At 41.5% G+C, this 19,961-nt stretch overlaps 1 protein-coding gene across 1 annotated transcript in view; it reads right to left on the reverse strand.

Moving 5' to 3' along the window:
• BicC (protein bicaudal C) overlaps window positions 1–18,837 on the reverse strand; it is a 345,922-nt gene extending 327,085 nt beyond the window's left edge. The window contains exon 1 of the mRNA XM_067138510.2: window positions 18,649–18,837. Within this exon, the coding sequence (XP_066994611.1) occupies window positions 18,649–18,808 (160 nt within the window). The 5' untranslated portion in view covers window positions 18,809–18,837. The remainder of the gene's footprint in view (window positions 1–18,648) is intronic.
• Window positions 18,838–19,961: the final 1,124 nt, after the last annotated feature.

Consider the following 19,961-nt stretch of genomic DNA (forward strand, 5'->3'; position numbering starts at 1 on the left):
GGAAATGAGGAGTGAAGTAGTTTCCCGTTGCTTTCCTCACCGAGCCAGCCGTTGCTATTACATATCAGTCTGCCAAGCCCACTGAAATGCATGCACCAACCGACCCTATGAGCGATATTTTCACACCATTCATAACAGGGACTGGCTGCATAAGGAATGGTATTTTTAGCATCACTCATACCTCAGTCACTTTCATATTGTCAAAGCCAAGGATGAGACTGAGACAGGTCAATGAAAGTAACAAATTTGATATAGCCCATACCAGAAGACATAGTGCAGTGTAAACACTACATCTCGCCAGCAAAGTCATTTTTGAACAATGCAGCATAACTTAGGAATATCTGTCCTTTATCATTCTGTTGTAGGTGACATTACTTTTGTAGTGCACAAGTTATATGAAAAACTTTTAAAGAACCTGAGCCATTCAAAAGAAGATTAACGTCATTACATTTTTACAATAAAGTTAAGATTCAGCTTAAAATATCAACTTCAATATTATTTTCAAGCATTTCATGGTTGTTAAACGGCATCAGTACGTTTTCAATACAGCTTGGCTGTCATTAACTTGAAGCCATGATAGGTACGGAATTACTTGTCCAATCACTGAACGAGGAAGATTAGTTTATTTCGTCCGACCATCGCTGACGATGTGCGCATGCAGTGGTGTCTCCTGGCAAGTGCACACCCGAATTGTTTAACATGCATGACATTTATTTTAAAGTAGGCCTACAGAGCATTCAATAATAATTATAATAATAACAATAATTGCTTTACGTCCGACTAACTACTTTTACGGTTTTCGGAGACGCCGAGGTGCCGGAATTCAGACAGTAGGAAATAGTTTACTTGCCAGTAAATCTACAAACACGAGATTGGCGTATTTTAGCACCTTCGAATACCACCAGACTGAGCCAGGATCAAACCTGACAAGTTGGGGTCAGAAGGGCAGCGCCTCAGCCGTTTGAAGTATTAAGAGGATGGTTGCCCAGTTGTACTTCCTCTGAAAACAATTACCACCGTCGTCACCACCTCCATTGAGGGTGCGCCTCAAAGAGCTGCACCAGCTCGAGTTGACACGAATTTACTTTACAGCAGAGATTATCCCGACAACCCCTTGTGAATGGGGGCGGTAGATTAAATCCACGGTATCCTCTGCCTGTCGTAAGAGGCGAATAAAAGGGGAACCAGGGCTCAACATTGCAGCGTGGGCTGGCTACCACGGTTACCCTAGCTGAGTCTAGCAGTACTTGTCAGGCTCCTCACTTTCAACTTCCCTGTCCGACCTCCCTTGGCTAACTCTTGATCGCTTCTGGCCCCGACGGCATTATGTTGGCGAGGCCTAGAGTGTTATTTTCACTGCCTTCGTTGCCTTTTTCTTTCGTTAGCAGATACCTTCATTTTCCGAGGTCGTGGACCTCTTCTATTTCCCCTCCGATGGCTGCCCGCCCAGTTTTACTTCCTCTTAGAACAATCATCGCCACCACTTGCCCGCTGCTGTTTATCATAAAGAGCAAACGGCAGCAGACTGTTTTATACCTCGACGGTGAAAGGGAACTCCAACAACGAAACACTTACTGACCACTTTCGTGTTTAGACATTTCCAAACACTTTAAACTGTTTTAATATAACAACATGCATCACCATGCAGGTGCATAATGTCCTTACATACACTGCAAACTGCTGCCGTCTAAACGGAAGTTACATGCTGCGCAACTGACATGCACAACATAAAAAAATAAAAAAAACCACGGCATACGAGTGCAAGGAGTAGACAGACGAGACAGCACAACGAAAGAATGAATCGGATGCGGCTCAAATCCTCGTCCCAGTACGGAATGGAACTCTGAACCCTTTGAACCGAAAGCCACGATGCTTGCCACTCAGCCAAGAAGCCCGGCATCGTATCACTATGCTCTGAATGATGGGAGTCCATTAGAATTAAGTCCCGTACTGCCTCGCCATCAAAGCCAGTTTATAAGGTTTATGCTATTCTACCATTCGTCTCTACCCTACCCTTTATCTCTTCGTTAGTAATACCCTGTTTCTATTGTTCTCAGTATGTTCCACTGGTAATAATTCTTACTACTTTCATGTCTTATCTCCAGCTGAAGCATATCTCTGTTTCGCTTGCAACTAAACTGGCTAGAAGAGATTTGAAGATAATTTGGTCGGTGACCTTGCTTCCTTTTCTTTTTCAAACTACCGTTGACCACTTACGCGAACTCGCTGGATTAGCTTTGCTAAGCCCCAGTTTATCTTGATATTCTACAGCAACCCTGGGCATTGCACTGGAAATGGGCAATGGTCGTCAATATTGTCAATACTATGAAAAACCGTTTATCAATACACTTTACCAGGATGAGTAGCTCAGACGGTGGAGCACTGGTCTTCTGAGCTCAAGCTGATGGGTTCAGTCCTGACACAGTCCGGTTCTTGAAAGTGCTTTAATAAGCCAGCCTCGTGTGGGAAGATTTGCGGACACAAAAGAACTCCTGTGGTAAAAAAGTTCTGGCACCGCGCCATCTCTGTACCATGTAAGAGATTAGTGGGCCGTAAAACCAATATTATTCAAAAATTAAGTTCCCAGAAGTAAACCATTTCATCGATTGTAAGTGTTAAATGTAGTCGGATTTTTTTAAGGGCGAAAAAGAAGTCCATTCCACATTCCATGTAGTACGATGTCCGGTTGTGACATTTTTCTTTTTGAATTTGCTTTACGTCGCACCGACACAGATAGGGTCTTATGGCGACGATGGGATAGGAAAGGCCGAGTAATGGGAAGGAAGCGGGTGTGGCCTTAAGGTACAGACTGGTGTGAAAATGAGACACCACGGAAAACCATCTTCAAGGCTGTCGACAGTGGGGTTCAAACTCACTGTCTTCTAAATACTGGATACTGGCTGCACTAGCGACTGTGGCTATCGAGCTCGGTCCGGTTGTGAAAGATCTCTGCTGGCACAGTTGGTGTTTACCCGATAAAACTTATTAAAACTCAGAACGGACGCTCAAGCGAGTTTCGGTTTACTATGTCTGCCTCTAGTGGACCTAGAGTAAATCGGAACGTCTAAATTGACGAGCAGACAACCAGATGGCATCAAATTAAAAATTTCTGCACACGGTAGCTGAGACCATACGATTATTTTATTATTATTATTAACCGTCCTCGGAGACTCCGAAAACTGATATCGACGCTAATATTGGTAGTTTTCTATTACTGTTACATGTCACCCTCTCCCCATTCCTGCCCCTAGGGGTGTCTTAACCCCACAGTATTTTTTTCCTATATATTAAGTCACATGTGCTAAGTTTGATCGAAATTTATCCACGCTGTGCAACTGACACACTTCATCCAAAAAGCACACGGCACACGAATGCAAGGAGTAGACAGAACAGATCACAACGAAATAATCAGATGCGGCTCAAATCTTCGTCTCGGTAGAGCTATATTGTATCACACAAATCCTTATACATATATATATATAAGAATATTACTATTCAATATACACAATATAACTCTGTGGCTCAGGCATACTGTGTGTGAACGTACATCCGGTACACACTTGATGCATCACTTAGTTATCTAAATATGCATTTCAAAGCTAGCACAGTATGGTGGTAAACCACTGACTAATTGTGTGGAAACAAAGTTGCATCATCTACGCAAACAAGATATATATATATATATATATATATATACACACAAAACACGCCAGTATTGAAATATGATGGTAAAAACTCATTTAATGGGGAGCACAAGATAAATAATCGTAAGAGGAGTAGTAGGATAGTAAAAGTTTACAGGAATCAAAGGAAACTATAGGTCAGTCCATGTGAGATTTGTGCTGGATAAAGCGGAGGCGGGACAGCTTTTTCTCCGGTTACTCCGGTTTTCCCCTGTCATCTTTCATTCCAGCAACACACTCCCATTTCATCTGCCAGTCAAGCATTACCCCCAGAGGAGTGCGACAGACTTCGGCAGCCGGCACAATTCCTATCTTCGCAGCTAGATGGGGGTTCATTCATCCCATTCCCGACCCGGTCGAACGACTGGAACAGGCTGTGGATTTTCATTTTCAAAGTAAACTATAGCTGGGCTCACGAGAATTGGAGTCTTGACATTTCAGCGGCGAAAGCAGTATCTACGAAGTATGCTGCGTTGTCACAGTTACCTCTATCTGCGGCATATCACCCTTTCATACAGACTGAATATTTAATTATGATGATGCTTCTTGTTTAAAGGGGCCTAACATCGAGGTCATCGGCCCCTAATGGTACGAAATGAGACGAAGTGGAATGACGAATTATAAGTCCAAAATTCTCCACTGTCCAGAATTCAAAACGTGAGGACGATGAATGAATGGATGGACATGAATTTAAAACAATCAGTGGATGCGACCTGCAACGCCTTACATTCACAGAAACTGACGTAAAACAATAGGATTACTGACCAAAGGACTGCTGCTATAGCATAACACAATCTATGAAGCTTGCAGTCTAAAGTGGGTCCAAAATCCAAGTTAAATGCCCCTCATAACGGTACTTATCGCTAGGAAAGTAGAACCATGGTATTTGTCATGTTGCGGTACTAATCAAAAGTAGCAGAGACTCGCGATATACCACACGTTATGGTACTGCTCACAGGTTATGAAATTAGACATAATACAGTCCTATGGTTTTTCTCACTTTGCGGCGCCATTTACAGGCAACGGAAACCTATGGTGTTCATCACATAAGAATACTAACCACAGGGACCTACACTATCCCGTGGTGTTCCTCATATAGTGGGTACTGATCATAGGCAAGGCAGAACCATGGTAGCTATCATCCCATGGTCCTGTTCATATGGTGGTACTAATCACAGGTACTGCAAAAGCCGACCGCACGGTGCTCCTGTGTGCTACTAATCACAAACCTATTTGGTACCTAATATAGTGGTACTACGCGCAAGTAAAAGCGACCCATGATGTTCTCCGCGTGGTGGTACTAATCACAAGTAGTTTCATGGTTTCAAGACAATCATCCCTTGGTCGCCCCTTTTAGTCGCCTCTTACGACAGGCAGGGGGTACCGTGGGTGTATTCTTCGTCTGCGTCCTCCACCCACAGGGGGTTGTGTGTTTGATCCGCGAGAGGTATTCTATGTCCCTCAAGCCCGCCGGCAAGCCGGTTAGGACCCCCCTATCCGCCACCTGGGATGCGCCACATGGGAGTATCACCTCTCCCCCTGCTACGCCAGCGTAGTAGGTTCGTGGGCTGAACATTTAATCAAATATGTAGACGTAATGCAATTCGAGAAACGGTCTCCCGTTCCTAAGCTCGAGCTAATAATTACAGCATTGAAGACAGAACACGTCATTGTTATATAGAGAACAGAACACTGAATTGTACAACTAGCAGCTGATTAACTTAAAAAAAACTAACGAAAATAATATTCAGGAACAAACAAGTAATTACATTAACCAGCAAGAACTAACACAGCTAACACAGTACAACTCCACGTGGTGATAGCTTTCTTAAATGTGGCATCTTATCGTTGCCATAGCAACAGACCATTTTCGAGCAGCGTTAGTCAATTTTTTTTCGCCGGTGGCGCTAAACGTCGGACTCCAATTGTCGTGGGCCCAACTATAGCGTAAGTACAGCATCTTAACGAAAATCAGGCGGACATTGTGGTAGTCACAACGTTCGATCTGGAGGAGCTAGACACGCAGCACACGCAGTCTATCTGCATATAGCGACTGGTTATGGAAGAATTTAATATAGTCGGAATAAAATTCATTATTAGAATCTGATCATGTAAATTCATCTGCATTTGTCGTACAATGACTATGTGAACTCTCCCTGATGAGTAAGAGAACCCTGATTTTATCCAGGCTTGGGACTGGCAGATTCGACAAGTTCTGGCAATGTTAAAAATGTTTCATCGTATGCACTTTTAATGTTACAGACCCGATTAAATATAAATTAAGTGATTTTAATAAAAATGTGACACGTTCTGCACCACTTTCAGTTTCAATGATAATACATCTCGTAATTTTGTTGGATCAGGGAGTGGAAGAGTATCCGAAACATTCTTTGAACATACTATATTACTGTCTAATACTATACGCACTGGCCGGACGTTTGGAATTGGCCCACATTTCCAGTTTTCTTCTTCCACAGCACAATTAACAATGGAAAGAATACGGAGCCTGTCAACTGACTTACCTCTCTGACTCGCTATAACCTCTGCCATGCTTGCTTACACACGAAAACAGTCGCTACTCCTCAGGAAGGCAGGTTGGTTGGTGAATACCCGACCTTTGAAATGAGATGTGTGCGCCGATTTTCGGACGAGTTTACATGTCCCTCGGTTATTTGTACAGCGACGTCAACATGTTTTTGTTTCACAATATTGGCCTTACTGATTGTCATGACAGACTTGGCACGCATTTCATTAACGAGACTGCGATAAATTCTTGTTGGCCTAAGGTTTCAGGGGGTTAGAAATAATTACTGGTTAGTTTTGAGCATATATGCCGAGCGAAGTAAGAATTTAATTACTTCGTGTGTGTGTGTGTGTGTGTGTGTGTGTGTGTGTGTGTGTGTGTGTGTGTGTGCATATATATTAAAATAAGTCAATAATAAATAAATAAATAAATAAAGCTAACTGGATTATAGCCACGTATATATTTAACAAAGCCGAACGTTCCGCCAATTTAAATTGGCCTTTACGGCATGTGAAGGTCTGCCTCCGACAGTGAGCAAAAATTCTTCAAAGAACGTGGAAGTCACGACCATACTATCCACGGTCCCCCACTAATACCTACACGTTCATAAGAGGTATTCCAAAAGTATTGGTCTGCTTTTCAGCATAAGGGAGTTAGAACTCGAGATTTTTTAGCCTGTCAGATGTAATCCGTGTGGTAAGATTGGCTATGTTCTTTAACAGCACATCCCTGATTTGTCACCAACCGGGGACGATCACGTCAAGAGCCAGAACCAGAGAGAGAGAGAGAGAGAGAAAAAAAAATGTACGCGTATCCAGTCATTTTGGATACTCCATAGTAATTTTTACAACAGCATTTATTTTATTTTTACTAGCAGTTTCCCTTTGGCTCCGCCCGCAATGTACGAAGTATGGTGTTGTTCGTTACTATCCTCACGGATGTATTTGCAAAGTTTCGAGTTAATAAAACAAAGCACATGGCCTGCTATGGTAATAGAATGTAATATATCAACACAACACTTGAAAATACATCACACAAAGAAATTGAATTAAACGTTCCTTGGAACAACACTAAGCGCCGAACTGTTAAAAAGTCCTTCGAAGATCTTCGTCATGGAGACAAATGTACTCATAACTTTTCTCAGAATCTAGCAATTTAAGTAGCTATTACCTCAAAAGAAAGCGCTTGATCCATTGAGTGTTTTTAGATCAAAACGGACCGCGTACCTCAATCAGAACGAAAGATATGATTGCTTAAATGAGAAAAAATGTCGAAGAAATGAGACGGTCAAATTGAATGTGCACTCATAACTTTCCTCAGAATCAACCAGTTTGAATAATTAAGAGCTGAAATGAAATAACTTGATCCACTGAGTGTTCTTAGGCCAAAACAAACTCCATACCTCAATTAGAACCAAAGATATGATTGCTTCAAAGAGACAAAAAATTGAAAAATCAAATAATTTGAGGAAGGCGGAAGTTAAGTGATTTATAGTACCCGATGATAAATCTGTGCATGAATACCTTTCAGTTAAAAAAAGAATGAAGGAAATCGATCGGATTCATTTTCATCAATTTTTTTAATATATAGATTACTTGACAATATGCTTTCCCCATTCAAGGATCGTCGTTAAGACAAAGTCTACTGAGCAGTATGATTATACAATGTAAGAGGATTTGAAAGATCTTAAAACTGCAATTTTAATTTAGGATCCGTTGATTGTTTAAAGGTGTCTAACATCTACGTCATCAGCCCCTAATGATACGAGATGCAACAATTAAACTGACGGATTTAAAAAATAATTACAAAGAAAATGGGGTCCGTTGAAGTAATTTCTACGTAAGATTAAGCCCTTTAGAGCGATAATTTCAGTTCTTAAAAGAAATGCATTATCCATATGGTAGTCCATGCAGGACTACGAAGAAACCTGGGGTCGTACCTCTCGCACCAATTATCAAACCGATGACCTGAATGTTGTAGAGTTGAAACCTTGACTTGTAGTAAGGGATGGCTGGATTACAGATGGAGCATTTCTCGGTGTGCACGTGAGATGGCTGTTACAGGTATGACTGTTCTTGCGATCGGGGCAATAATAGTACCGGTACCTATCCTCGACTCAGACCTGATGGCTATGATGTTGATACGCCTTCTGCTGCCTGTTTCCGAGATTCCATGGTCTTAATCGTGAACAAGTAAACCTATTCCTTTTAAAACGTCCGCAATGACAAATATTTTATGGCGCATTGAATTACGCAGCGATTTGCCATGCAAACAAAAACACAGAACATAAGTGTTATACCCACTGCGACATTACCGATAGTGGTTATCGTTCTGGGACCAGCCAGGTACGATTTAATCAATCAATACTGATGTGCATTCAGGACAGTCGCCCAGGTGGCATATTCCCTTTCTGTTTTCCTGGCCTTTTCTTAAATGATTGCAAAGAAATTGGAAATTTATTGAACATCATCTTTGGTAAGTTATTCCAACCCCTAACTCCCCTTCCTATTAATAAATATTTTCCCCAATTGGTCTTCTTAAATCCCAACTTTATCTTCATATTGTAATCTTTCCTTAGAGCCTCCACGACTCAGGCGGCAGCGCGCCGGCCTCTCACCGCTGGGTTCCGTGGTTCAAATCCCGGTCACTCCATGTGAGATTTGTGCTGGACAAAGCGGAGGCAGTACAGGTTTTTCTCCGGGTACTCCGGTTTTCCCTGTCATACGTCACTCCAGCAACACTATCCAATATTTCATTTCATCTGTCATTCATTAATTATTGCCCCAGCGGAGTGCGACAGACTTCGGCAGACGGCACAATTCCTATCCTCGCCGCTAGATGGGGGCTTCATTTCATTCCTTTCCTGACCCGGTCGAATGACCGGAAACAGGCTGTGGATTTTAATTTTCATTGTGATCTTTCCTACTTTTAAAGACACCACTCAGACGTGTTCGTCTACTAATATCACTCCACGCCATCTCTCCGCTGACAGCTCGGAATATACCACTCAGTCGAGCAACTCGTCTTCTTTCTCCCAAGTTTTCCCAGCCCGAACTCTGCAACATTGTTGTAACCCTACTCTTTTGTCGGAAATCATCCAGAACAAATCTAGCTTCTATCTTTGGATTTTTTCCAGTTCTTGAATCAAGTATTCCTGGTGAGGGTCCCATACACTGGAACCACACTCTACTTGGGGTCTTACCAGATACTTATATGCCCTCTCCTTTACATCCTTACTACAACCCCTAAACACCCTCATAACCATGTGCAGAGATCTTTACCCTTTATTTACAATCCCATTTATGTGATTACCCAAATGAAGATATTTCCTTATATTAACATACACTTACAATGATCCCCAAAAGGAACTTTCACCCCATCAACGCAGCAATTAAAACTGAGAGGACTTTTCTTATTTGTGAAACTCACAACCTGACTTTTAACCCCGTTTATCATCATACCATTGCCTACTGTCCATATCATAACATTATCGAGGTCTTTTTGCAGTTGCTCACAATCTTGTAACTTATTTATTACTCTATACAGAATAATATCTGCAAGAGGCCTTATCTATTATTCCACTTCTTTACTTATATCATTTATATATAAGAAATCAAAGGCCAATAATATTGCAATAATATTCGCCTACTCTAATTCTGAGTTCTGTTTTCTAGAAATATAGCAATCCGTTCAGTCACTCTTTCGCCTAGTCCGATTGCACTCATTTTTGCCAATAGTCTCCCATGATCTACCCTATCAAATGCTTTAGACAGGTTAATCGCGATACAGTCCATTTGACCACCTCCCAAGAGCATTGATGTTAGATGTCATATTGATGGCTTCTTTCCACTCCCCTCTACTCAGATCTTCGGCTTGCTCACCTATCTTAACAGGTGTACGTTCCTCCTATTGTGTAGGAGGGAACATCAGGATTGAAATTCTTCCTCGCAACTATTTTCTAGCATTACGAACAGTGATGTGCCTGCTATCAATGACCAGCCTTCCCATATCTACCTCCAAACCAAGTTTATGCATGCAGGTTGAGGCATAATAATACACTGAGAATTCTCGTCCTAATTCCTCCGACTACCATATACACCCACGTCATTCGCTCATTTGCGTGCCCAACAGAAACTATTTTGCGTGCGGTGGTATTCCTGATGAACAGCCCTACCACATACTCTGCCTTTCCCTTTTCAACACCCGTCAAGTACACTTTTATTATCTCATCTCTTCCTCGTTATCTCCCCTCACCCGAATATCACTAACTCCTAGCACATCCAGATGCATCCTCTTAACTGACTGAGACAGTTCTACTTTCTTCCATAAGCCCCATTAATATTGATAGCTCCCATCGAATTCCATTTCGTTGTTTCCAAGGAGTCTCTCGCCTGTCAAATTGGAGTGGGACTCCGTTACTCCCATACATCCGAGGCTTGCTTAAAATGTTCTGAGCTCGTTAAATTCGTGAAGCACCTAGTGCAAGCGAGGATATCTCCTCTAACGGGTTAGGGACCACCGGTGGATTGTATAGTCCTAGCCGCCTGAGCACTAGGAGGGCCATGACTCAAACGTCCGAGATGCTCACTCCCATCCGTGGCAACTGCTATCCCGACTCTCCGGACCACTTACTAGGCCACTCAACCGTTGCCCATGGTTCACGAAATAGGACGTGACTACAGTAACCCACACCATGTACAAGACTACAACAGGTGGACCTCTAGGATTGTTCACTGGAGACCATGGGAACACAAGAGAAGCATTGGAAGACCCCAGAAGAGATGGCTCGATGACAAAGCTGTTGGCTGGAACACGCTGGTTCCAAGTGGCTCAAGACCGAAGACGATGGGAGCATATGGAAGAGGCCTATAGCCAGCAGTGGATTGAAATAGGCTAGAAAATAATAATAATAATAATAATAATAATAATAATAATAATAATAATAATAATAATAATAATAATTAATTATAATAATAATAATAATAATTAATTATAATTATACAATTATTATTATTATTATTATTATTATTATTATTTTGGTTTATTTTTACAAGTTTATTTAGATAGCACGGACATAGATCTCATGGCGACGATGGGATATGAAACGCCTAGGAGTGGGAAGGAAGCGGCCGTGGCCTTAAAGGTACAGCCCCAGCGTTTGCCTGGTGTGAAAATGTAAAACCACGGATAGCCATCGGCAGGGCTCCCGACAGTGGGCTTCGAACCCACTATTTCCCGAAATCTGGGTACTGGCTGCACTTAAGCGACTGCAGCTATCGAGCTCTAATAGTTGTTTAGCATATTTTCAACTTCTATAGATTGTAAGACCCAGCCGAACGTTTCTCCGCATAATATCTTTAACAAACTGGTAGCCAACGACACAGAGGTATTTAATTTAAATCCCCTGAAATGTATCTACCTCAATCGCAATCGATTCCATTATCTTGGGGACAATCACAACGACTAACCCACTTCCACGGATTAATTCACCTCGTAAGACAGGACACTAGTAATATATCGTCTTCCACCGATGAAAGAACTGAAGTGTAAGTATCAATGTTTAAATGTACGACTGACGCCCGCATTATGAAAAAAATATCCGTGGGAAAGCACAGTACCTACTGACCTGGGTAGGGAATCCTATCTATTGTATGATAAAACAACTAAGGGTCAGTTGTACAGGATGCAACTGGCAATGCTGAAGCGAAGACCTTGACGTGGTTGACGGGCGGAAGACTCAATGCTTGCTATTGGCATGTATCTTAGAATTAGTCCGTCTGAAGCCTGACGTACTATTGAATAACGCAGGGATTAGAATATCAAGAATTGAGTATTTGTCTCTTATCGGCAACGAGCTTCAATATATAATTAGCACTCCTTTCTTGTACACTTGATAAGTAACATTTTGACAGTTTTCATGGAAACACCACGCGTATTATACGATGCTGTCATGAGTCCATAGACAGGTTATATGCAGCTCTCCATGTCATCCTAATATATTCGTTTCTACGTAACTACATCCTACGTCTGCTCTACCGGGCGAGTTAGCCGTGCGGTTAGGAGCGCGCAGCTGTGAGCTCGCATCTGGAGAGAGTGGGTTCGAACCCCACTGTCGGCAGCCCTGAAGATGGTTTTCCGTGGTTTCTCATTTTCACACTAGGCAAATTTTGGGGCTGTACCTTAACTAAGGCCACGGCCGTTTCCTTCCCATTCCTAGGCCTTTCCTGTCCCATCGTCGCCATAAGACCTAGCCGTGTCTGTGCGACGTAAAGCAACTAGCAAAAAAGGCTGTTCTAATCTGCTTGTCATTCATTCCCTGGTGTACCCCTACCGTTCTTACCACCTACACTTCCCTTAAAAACCAACTGAACAAGTCCCGAGTGTCTTAAGACGTGTCCTAACAATCTCTCTTCTTGTTACATTTAAACAAATCTATCTCTTCTAACAAATTAGATTTTTTTAACAAGTTGATTTACGTCACACCAACACAATGGGACAGGAAAGGGCTAGGAGTGAGGTCCACAAGTCGTGTCCGTAAGGCACAGTCCCAGCATTTGCTTGGTGTGAGAAATCACGGAAAACCACCTTCAGGGCTGCCGACAGTGGGGTTCGAACCCACCACCTCCCGAATACTTACTGGCCGCACTTACGCGAATGCAGTTACCGAGCTCTGTCAGATTCGATTCAGTAACTCTTCATTCGCGATTTCATCTACCCATCTTTTCAACATTCTGTAACACCACATTTCAAAAGCTTGTATCTTTCTTTCTGGGCTAGTTATCGCCCATGTTTCACTTCCATACAATGCCACGCTTGAGACGAAAGTCTTCAAAAACATCTTTCTAATTCCTATATCAATGTTCGAAGTGAACAAATTTACTTTCTTAGGAAAGACCTTCTTTGCTTGTGCCAGTCTGCATTTTATGTCCTTACTTCTGCCATCGTTAGGCATTTTACAATCCGAGTTACAATATTAATCTATTTCATTTCACCGAACTTTATAGTTCTAGTCGCTTCTTAAGTGCGGCCAGTATCCAGTATTCGGGAGAGAGTGGGTTCGAATCCCACTGTCGGCAGCCCTGAAGATGGTTTTCCGTGGTTTCCCCATTTTCACACCAGGCAAATGCTGGGGCTGTACCTTAAAGCCACGGCCGCTTCCTTCCCAGTCCTAGCCCTTTCCTGTCCCATCGTTGCCGGTCGGTGCGACGTAAAGCCAATAGCAAAAAAAGGACTTCATTTCCTAATCTAATGTTTCCTGCATTACCTGACTTCGTTCGACTGCACTCCATTACTTTTGTTTTTGGACTTCAATATCCTTTACTCCTTACCCAAGACTCCGTCCATCGTAAATGAAAATAATCCTTTATAATATTTTAACACCGACTTTAGGGCCCGCCTGATGGCCATGACAGTAAAGATGTCAAAAACATTTGACACAGGTTATCCGGTTCGAGTCCCTTTGGTCTAAAGAATGTTGATGTGGTGATATACAATTTCGAATCACTAGATTGCGTGCCAAAAGCTTGGATTCAATTCCAAACCCCTCCGCAGTATTTACATAGAGCGAGGCCATGAGACGCTGTTTATGACGATTCGTCCGTCGGATGGGGACGTACAGCAATGAGTAAACCCCTTATTGTTATTCGACAGGAGAAAGCTCTGTGCCGGCACCGGGTTTCACCTTCCCTCTACCTCATCATCCCACATCCAGACGCGCAGGTCGCCTGTAGGAGTCAAATATAAATACCTGCACAAGATGAACCGAACATGTAATTTCACTTATCTCAGGTATCCTCTACCAAATTTTTAAGCTCGGAAGTTGTCTTACTAATACTACGTTAACTATTCACAGTGTGTTTATAAATTATTGTCACGATAACTACTTTATATTAATTGACAATTATTTGCCATAGCAGTGTTAAAAATGAACAAATAAACGAAATATGTAATATATAAAAACATATCAAGAGGTTTATTTTTCACAATCTGAAGCGATGCTTAATGGTTTCTATGACCTTACCGCGCAGGTGGAGGTCTGTCGTAAGAGGCTACTAAAAGGGATCCCAGGGGCTCAACTTGGCAGCGTGGGTCGGTGGCCACGGGGCCCATAGCTGAATCCTGGCACTGTTTCCGCTTGTGCCAGGCTCCTCACAGTCATCTATCCTATCCGACCTCCCTTTTTCACTTGTTCTCCGATCCAGACGGTATTAGTGCATTCGATGCATTTTCACTCCCTTCATGGCTCTGTCTTCCTTTGTTCCTTTGGTCGATACCTTCATTTCTCGAAGTATGTGACCCATACTAAATTTTCTATTTGATTAGTGTTAATAGAGAAGTGTTGTCCATTTGTACTTCCTATTAAAATAATAACCACCACCTCCGCGTTTGTATCACCACATCAGAGCACACGCACGCTCAATACGGCTGTTCATAACGCAGTCCGCACGCTACGTCGCTTTTAACCAAGTATATACTCCGAAAACCTTCAAAATAAATAAATAAATAAATAAATAAATAAATAAATAAATAAATAAATAAATAAATAAATAAATAAATAAATAAATAAATAAATAAATAAATAAATAAATAAATAAATAAATAAATAAATAAATAAATAAATAAATAAATAAATAAAAGCCCCATGGTACAACGCACATCCCCGAAGGACCATGACCTACCACAAGCGACAGTTGCACAGCCCGAAGGCCTGCAGATAAAGAGGTGTCGTGTGGTCAGCATGACGAATCCTCTCGTTCGTTATTCTTAGCTTTCTAGACTCACCGTCAGATAGCTCAATTGTAAGTGGTGGTGGTGATTGTTTTAAGATGAAGTACAACTAGGCAACAATCCACTATATAAGACTAATAAGAGAAAAAATGGAAGGGATCCGAGACTTAGAAAAATTAAGGTATCGGCCAAAGAAAGGCAAGGGTCGCGAAGGGCGTGAAAATGAGACACTCTCGCCCTCGGAAACCTAATAGCTTTGAGGTAGGAAAAGAACAAAAGTTGACCAAGGAAGGTCGGGTAGGATAGATGAAAGTGAGGAGCCTGGCACAAGTGGAAGCAATGCCAGCACTAAGCTAAGGGCCTTGTGGTCGCCAACCCACACTCCAAAGTTCAGAGCCCATGGGGCCCCCTTTAGTCTCCTCTTACGGCAGGAAGGGGATACCGTGGGTGTCATTCTACCACCCCGACCCATAGGAGAACCTCAATTGTAAACATAGGCTGAGCGAACTTCGAACTAGCCCTCAGATATACATAAAAATCCTTGAACTGGCCAGAAATCGAACCCGGTGTCTCCGGAAAAGAAGCGTGCAATGAATTAAAATCTTCAGGCATGTATTTTAACTGGAATCTCACTTTCCTCTACTATACAATGGTCGGATCGACCTAATTAGCTGGCCAAACCACTGCTCTGTGAATTTCAACGGAATGGTTCAAAACTGGTGGAAAAATTCATAAGAAATTTGCAGATCATGTTCCGGTACTGTCGGCATTGAATGAATTTATATTTGTGAATGATATGACGTTCTGAACTTTGAACTTAAATTATTGCCATTTTAAACACCGATACTCATCACTCTTTTACTACTGCGTGTCTAACGAACCATGTATTCACTATTAATTATAGACTGTTTTATAATGCACGGGTATGCTCTTTGCAAAAACTTCGCTTTGATACGCCAATGTCCATATAAATGTTGAGGAACGAAACTAGTCCCATGGCATTCTGCTTTGAACTGGACTGTTGTATACATATCATGGGTTTACAAACAACGCATGCAGTCGATTTTTGATTTTTTTCCAGTTTTGTTCACTATTGATATCTATGATAATTAGAGGTCCATTTTTGTTACTGGTTCTAATTTGTATTTTCTCGTTAATTCTAAAGAGAAGAATTTCATGAGATAAAATGCAGTAATACATTTTCAATTACACAGCGCTATTCCAGATGCTAATAAATCCATTGCATAATTTTCAAACCCACAGCGTAATTTTAAAGATAACTAATATTCTAATTCTTTCCCCGAGAGCAAATATTGACAATTAAGAAGTTTAAAAAATTAAAACCTGCTGTATTGGCTTCCTGCGTTTTGCTTGTAATCCACGATATTTCGAAAACAATTCCAGTAACTCCAGCTGATCATGCGATAAAGCGTACCTGTACGGTCCTCTATAAGTCATCCCTCCCTTTATCACTTGAACTTTCATTGTAACCCCCTCCCCTCCCCTCCACCACGCAACACTCCCAACCATAAGGTTTGAAATAACACTAGAAATTATTTTAGCCTTCTAAAAAATCTTAGAGAACCAAGCGCTTCATCAACGTTCTGTTAAATGGTACGAATTCATAGGTTTGGTCGCCGAACAAACTACTGTGTGTCATCCGTTACGAAGCACTGTACCTCACTGAAGTGTCAGCGGGAGTTAACTATGTTTATATACCATGGGCGCATTTTACAACACGCTTCAAAAATACAAACAGATTAAAATATAAGCTGTTAATTATACTTCATAATAGCCACACGGACTGCGTTAGCCAGATGTCACTCAGAAATATTACACACACACACACACACACACACACACACACAGAGTTACCAGTGTCTCCAAATAAAACTTGTAAAACTGTAGCAAACTATGACCATTCAAATGGTATACATAAATGGTGTATTTTACCTCATATGTTGATAATCATGTGTTATAAATATGTAATAAAAATCCCTGTAAATAATGTGACATGTCTATACAACCAAAAATAAAACTGTTGTAGGTTGCACTAACAATCAGAGTCAATCACGTTTTTGGATTATCCTCATTTTAAAAATTAAATTAAATCATATTCTGACAAAAATATTGTTTGAGAAACATTTCCTTAATCTCACCGATTCAGATTCTTTTAAAGTACATAAAATATGTTCAGAAAATAATTTAATAGAGTAATTGGTTTCAGACGTCCATAGTACTTGAGAAAGTAATTTTTGAAAAATGTACAGAACAAATGGCATTGTCGTTGCACTGAGGTGATCAATGTCCAGACTTGAATACTCAGAACATGAAAATATTGATAATTTGGTTTGAAATTTCACATAGAGGTGCACTTGAAATGTTAAAAGCAAATTAGCTCAAATATTTTTTTCAAAATTTCCGAGTTTACATACCATGTGAGCATTTTATTATCACGTTCAAAATAATAACCGAATAAAATACAAGCTGGTAATTAAATTTCATAATGACCATCATTGAAGCTAAGGTTAAGATTCGGAGCATTTCCTACTTCTGATTTCGGTTCCACTTGCATGGCTTTGCTGCTTGCATGACAATCATGTGCATTGTCCTTCCCAGCTCCCTTGTAGACGAGGAATAACTTTACATGTCTCAACATTTCTTAATATTCATGAAATCGCCACAGCTTTCGATAAACAAAATGCTAAACACGTCATCGTCCTGTGAAGCATCATCTTAATATTTAAAGACGAGGTTTAAAAAATGTACCTGCAACTTGAAGGCAATTGCGAACTACTTACATAAATTTACTCCAGTATTAATTTTAAAGGCATAGACACAAGCTACTGAATAAATTAGGACATGACAAATAACGGTGTGAACTTTTATTAAAGGAACCATCTCAATCCTGAAAAGTCATCCGGATAGCAACTTCATAATTCATAATTCTCACTCCTGAATAATAAGTAAAGGAAAGAAAGCAAGCTTCCAGTTCTACGCGATTGTTAATATCGTGACCATAGCCACATAACTTCTAGTTTTATGTTGAATCCGAACTAGTAAAAGAAATTAAGATAAAGCGTAATACTTTATAAGAGATTAGTGTATTTCATTTGGTCTATCCGTGAGTGGTACAATCTAGGGGAATATATCGGCTGCTTCGTAATTAGGTATAGCTTCCTAAACGCTCGTATAAACTATATTTACACGTTTCAAGATGTAGTTTATGTTACAGAAACGAAGGGTCAAAACATACAGTACCGGTAGGTGTTTTACTCTCATGATCAACAATTTCCAAAGCCCGAGCAGCGCCAAACTGGATAGTTTACAAATATTACATGGAAGTGATTTCCTAGCATATAAATTGTATTTTTCAAGTGAAAATCTTTTGAACGTTCCTTCATAATTCATACAACGTGCGGCATATGACCAGTGATGAGTTCTAGCTCTGTAACATTTATAAAGCATAGGAAATAATGATATTACATAATTTTCCACAAATTAAATAGGCAGTGATACACTACATACATCCATATACACAGCACTTCAATTTTATTTTCTATTTCGATCTTCGGGCGATGGAAATAATATTTTTAAATTGAGGTCCTTGTGCTTAGGACACTATTTAAGAACTGTGTCTTACTGTCAACTTCCTGCAATCCACTGACTGTCCACTTTAGACGGACCTAAATTATTTTGTTTCCTGCAACTCACCTAATATCATCGCCTCCAGACGGCGGCGGTCCACTCGAACGCGATCTTGATGCAGCTCGGTTACGCTGTCCACCCCGAGTGACACCGCCAACAATTCCAATCGGTCGGAACTTGTTCCACTCTCGGACATAGTGTCCGATCCTATCACCGAGCTATCCATCGCGTTTGCTGTCCCTACAATTCGAGTGCTGCTGTCACACTAACGCCTGCCTGGCCGCATGTGAGTACGCACTCCACCTGTAGTCCGCCCGCAGCGCTGTCAATGCCTCCCTGCGCATTCGCCATATCAGTACCGCCAATACAAACTTTATCAGCAGGTTGACAAAAGATTAGCGGGTTTGGTGCAAGCAATTAAACAGCGATTTATTGAGCTTGTTTTTTGTTGCTGTTAAATTTAAAATTAAATAAACAAAGCTGCGATCTTTCACCCTTATTGTTCATAGTTTGCATCAAAGGTTCACAAACTAGGAGGGCGTGAGAGATATTCAGCGGGGACACAGATGATTTACTCAGAGAAATAGGAAACATGTGGCCTAATCAACAGATAATAATAATAATAATAATAATAATAATAATTACGCCCCACAAACTACTTTTTGGCGGTTTTCGGAGACACAGAGATACCGGAATTTTGTCCCGCAGGAGTTATTTTGTGTGCCAGTAAATCTACCGACACGAGGCTGACGTACTTGAGCACCGGAATGAACCAGTTGCTCTGTCCTGTATTATAACTACTGTCATTCCCATCTCTGCCATATCTCTCTTCATACTTTGTATCCACTGATTGATATTCTTCTTCTTATTCTTATTCTTCTTCTTTATCTGTTTACCTTCCAGGGTTGATTTTTCCCTCGGACTCAGCGAGGGATCCTACCTCTACCGCCTCAAGGGCAGTGTCCTGGAGCTTCAGACTCTGGGTCGGGGGATACAACAGGGGAGAATGACCAGTTCCTCGCCCAGGCGGCCTCACCTGCTATGCTGAACGGGAGCCTTGCGGGGGCTGGGAAGATGGGAATGGATAGATAAGGAAGAGGGAAGAAAGCGGCCGTGGTCTTAAGTTAGGTACAATCCCGGCATTTGCATGGAGGAGAAGTGGGAAACCGCGGAAAACACTTCCAGGATGGCCGAGGTGGGAATTGAACCCACCTCTACTCCGTTGACCTCCCGAGGCTGAGTGGACCCCGTTCCAGCCCTCGTACCACTTTTCAAATTTCGTGGCAGAGCCGGGAATCGAACCCGGGCCTCCGAGGCTGGCAGCTAATCACACTAACCACTACACCACAGAGGCAGACGATTGCTATTCTTACTCGTGT

This window comes from Anabrus simplex, chromosome 1, assembly GCF_040414725.1.
Source record: "Anabrus simplex isolate iqAnaSimp1 chromosome 1, ASM4041472v1, whole genome shotgun sequence".
In the NCBI taxonomy this organism is placed as follows: domain Eukaryota; kingdom Metazoa; phylum Arthropoda; class Insecta; order Orthoptera; family Tettigoniidae; genus Anabrus; species Anabrus simplex.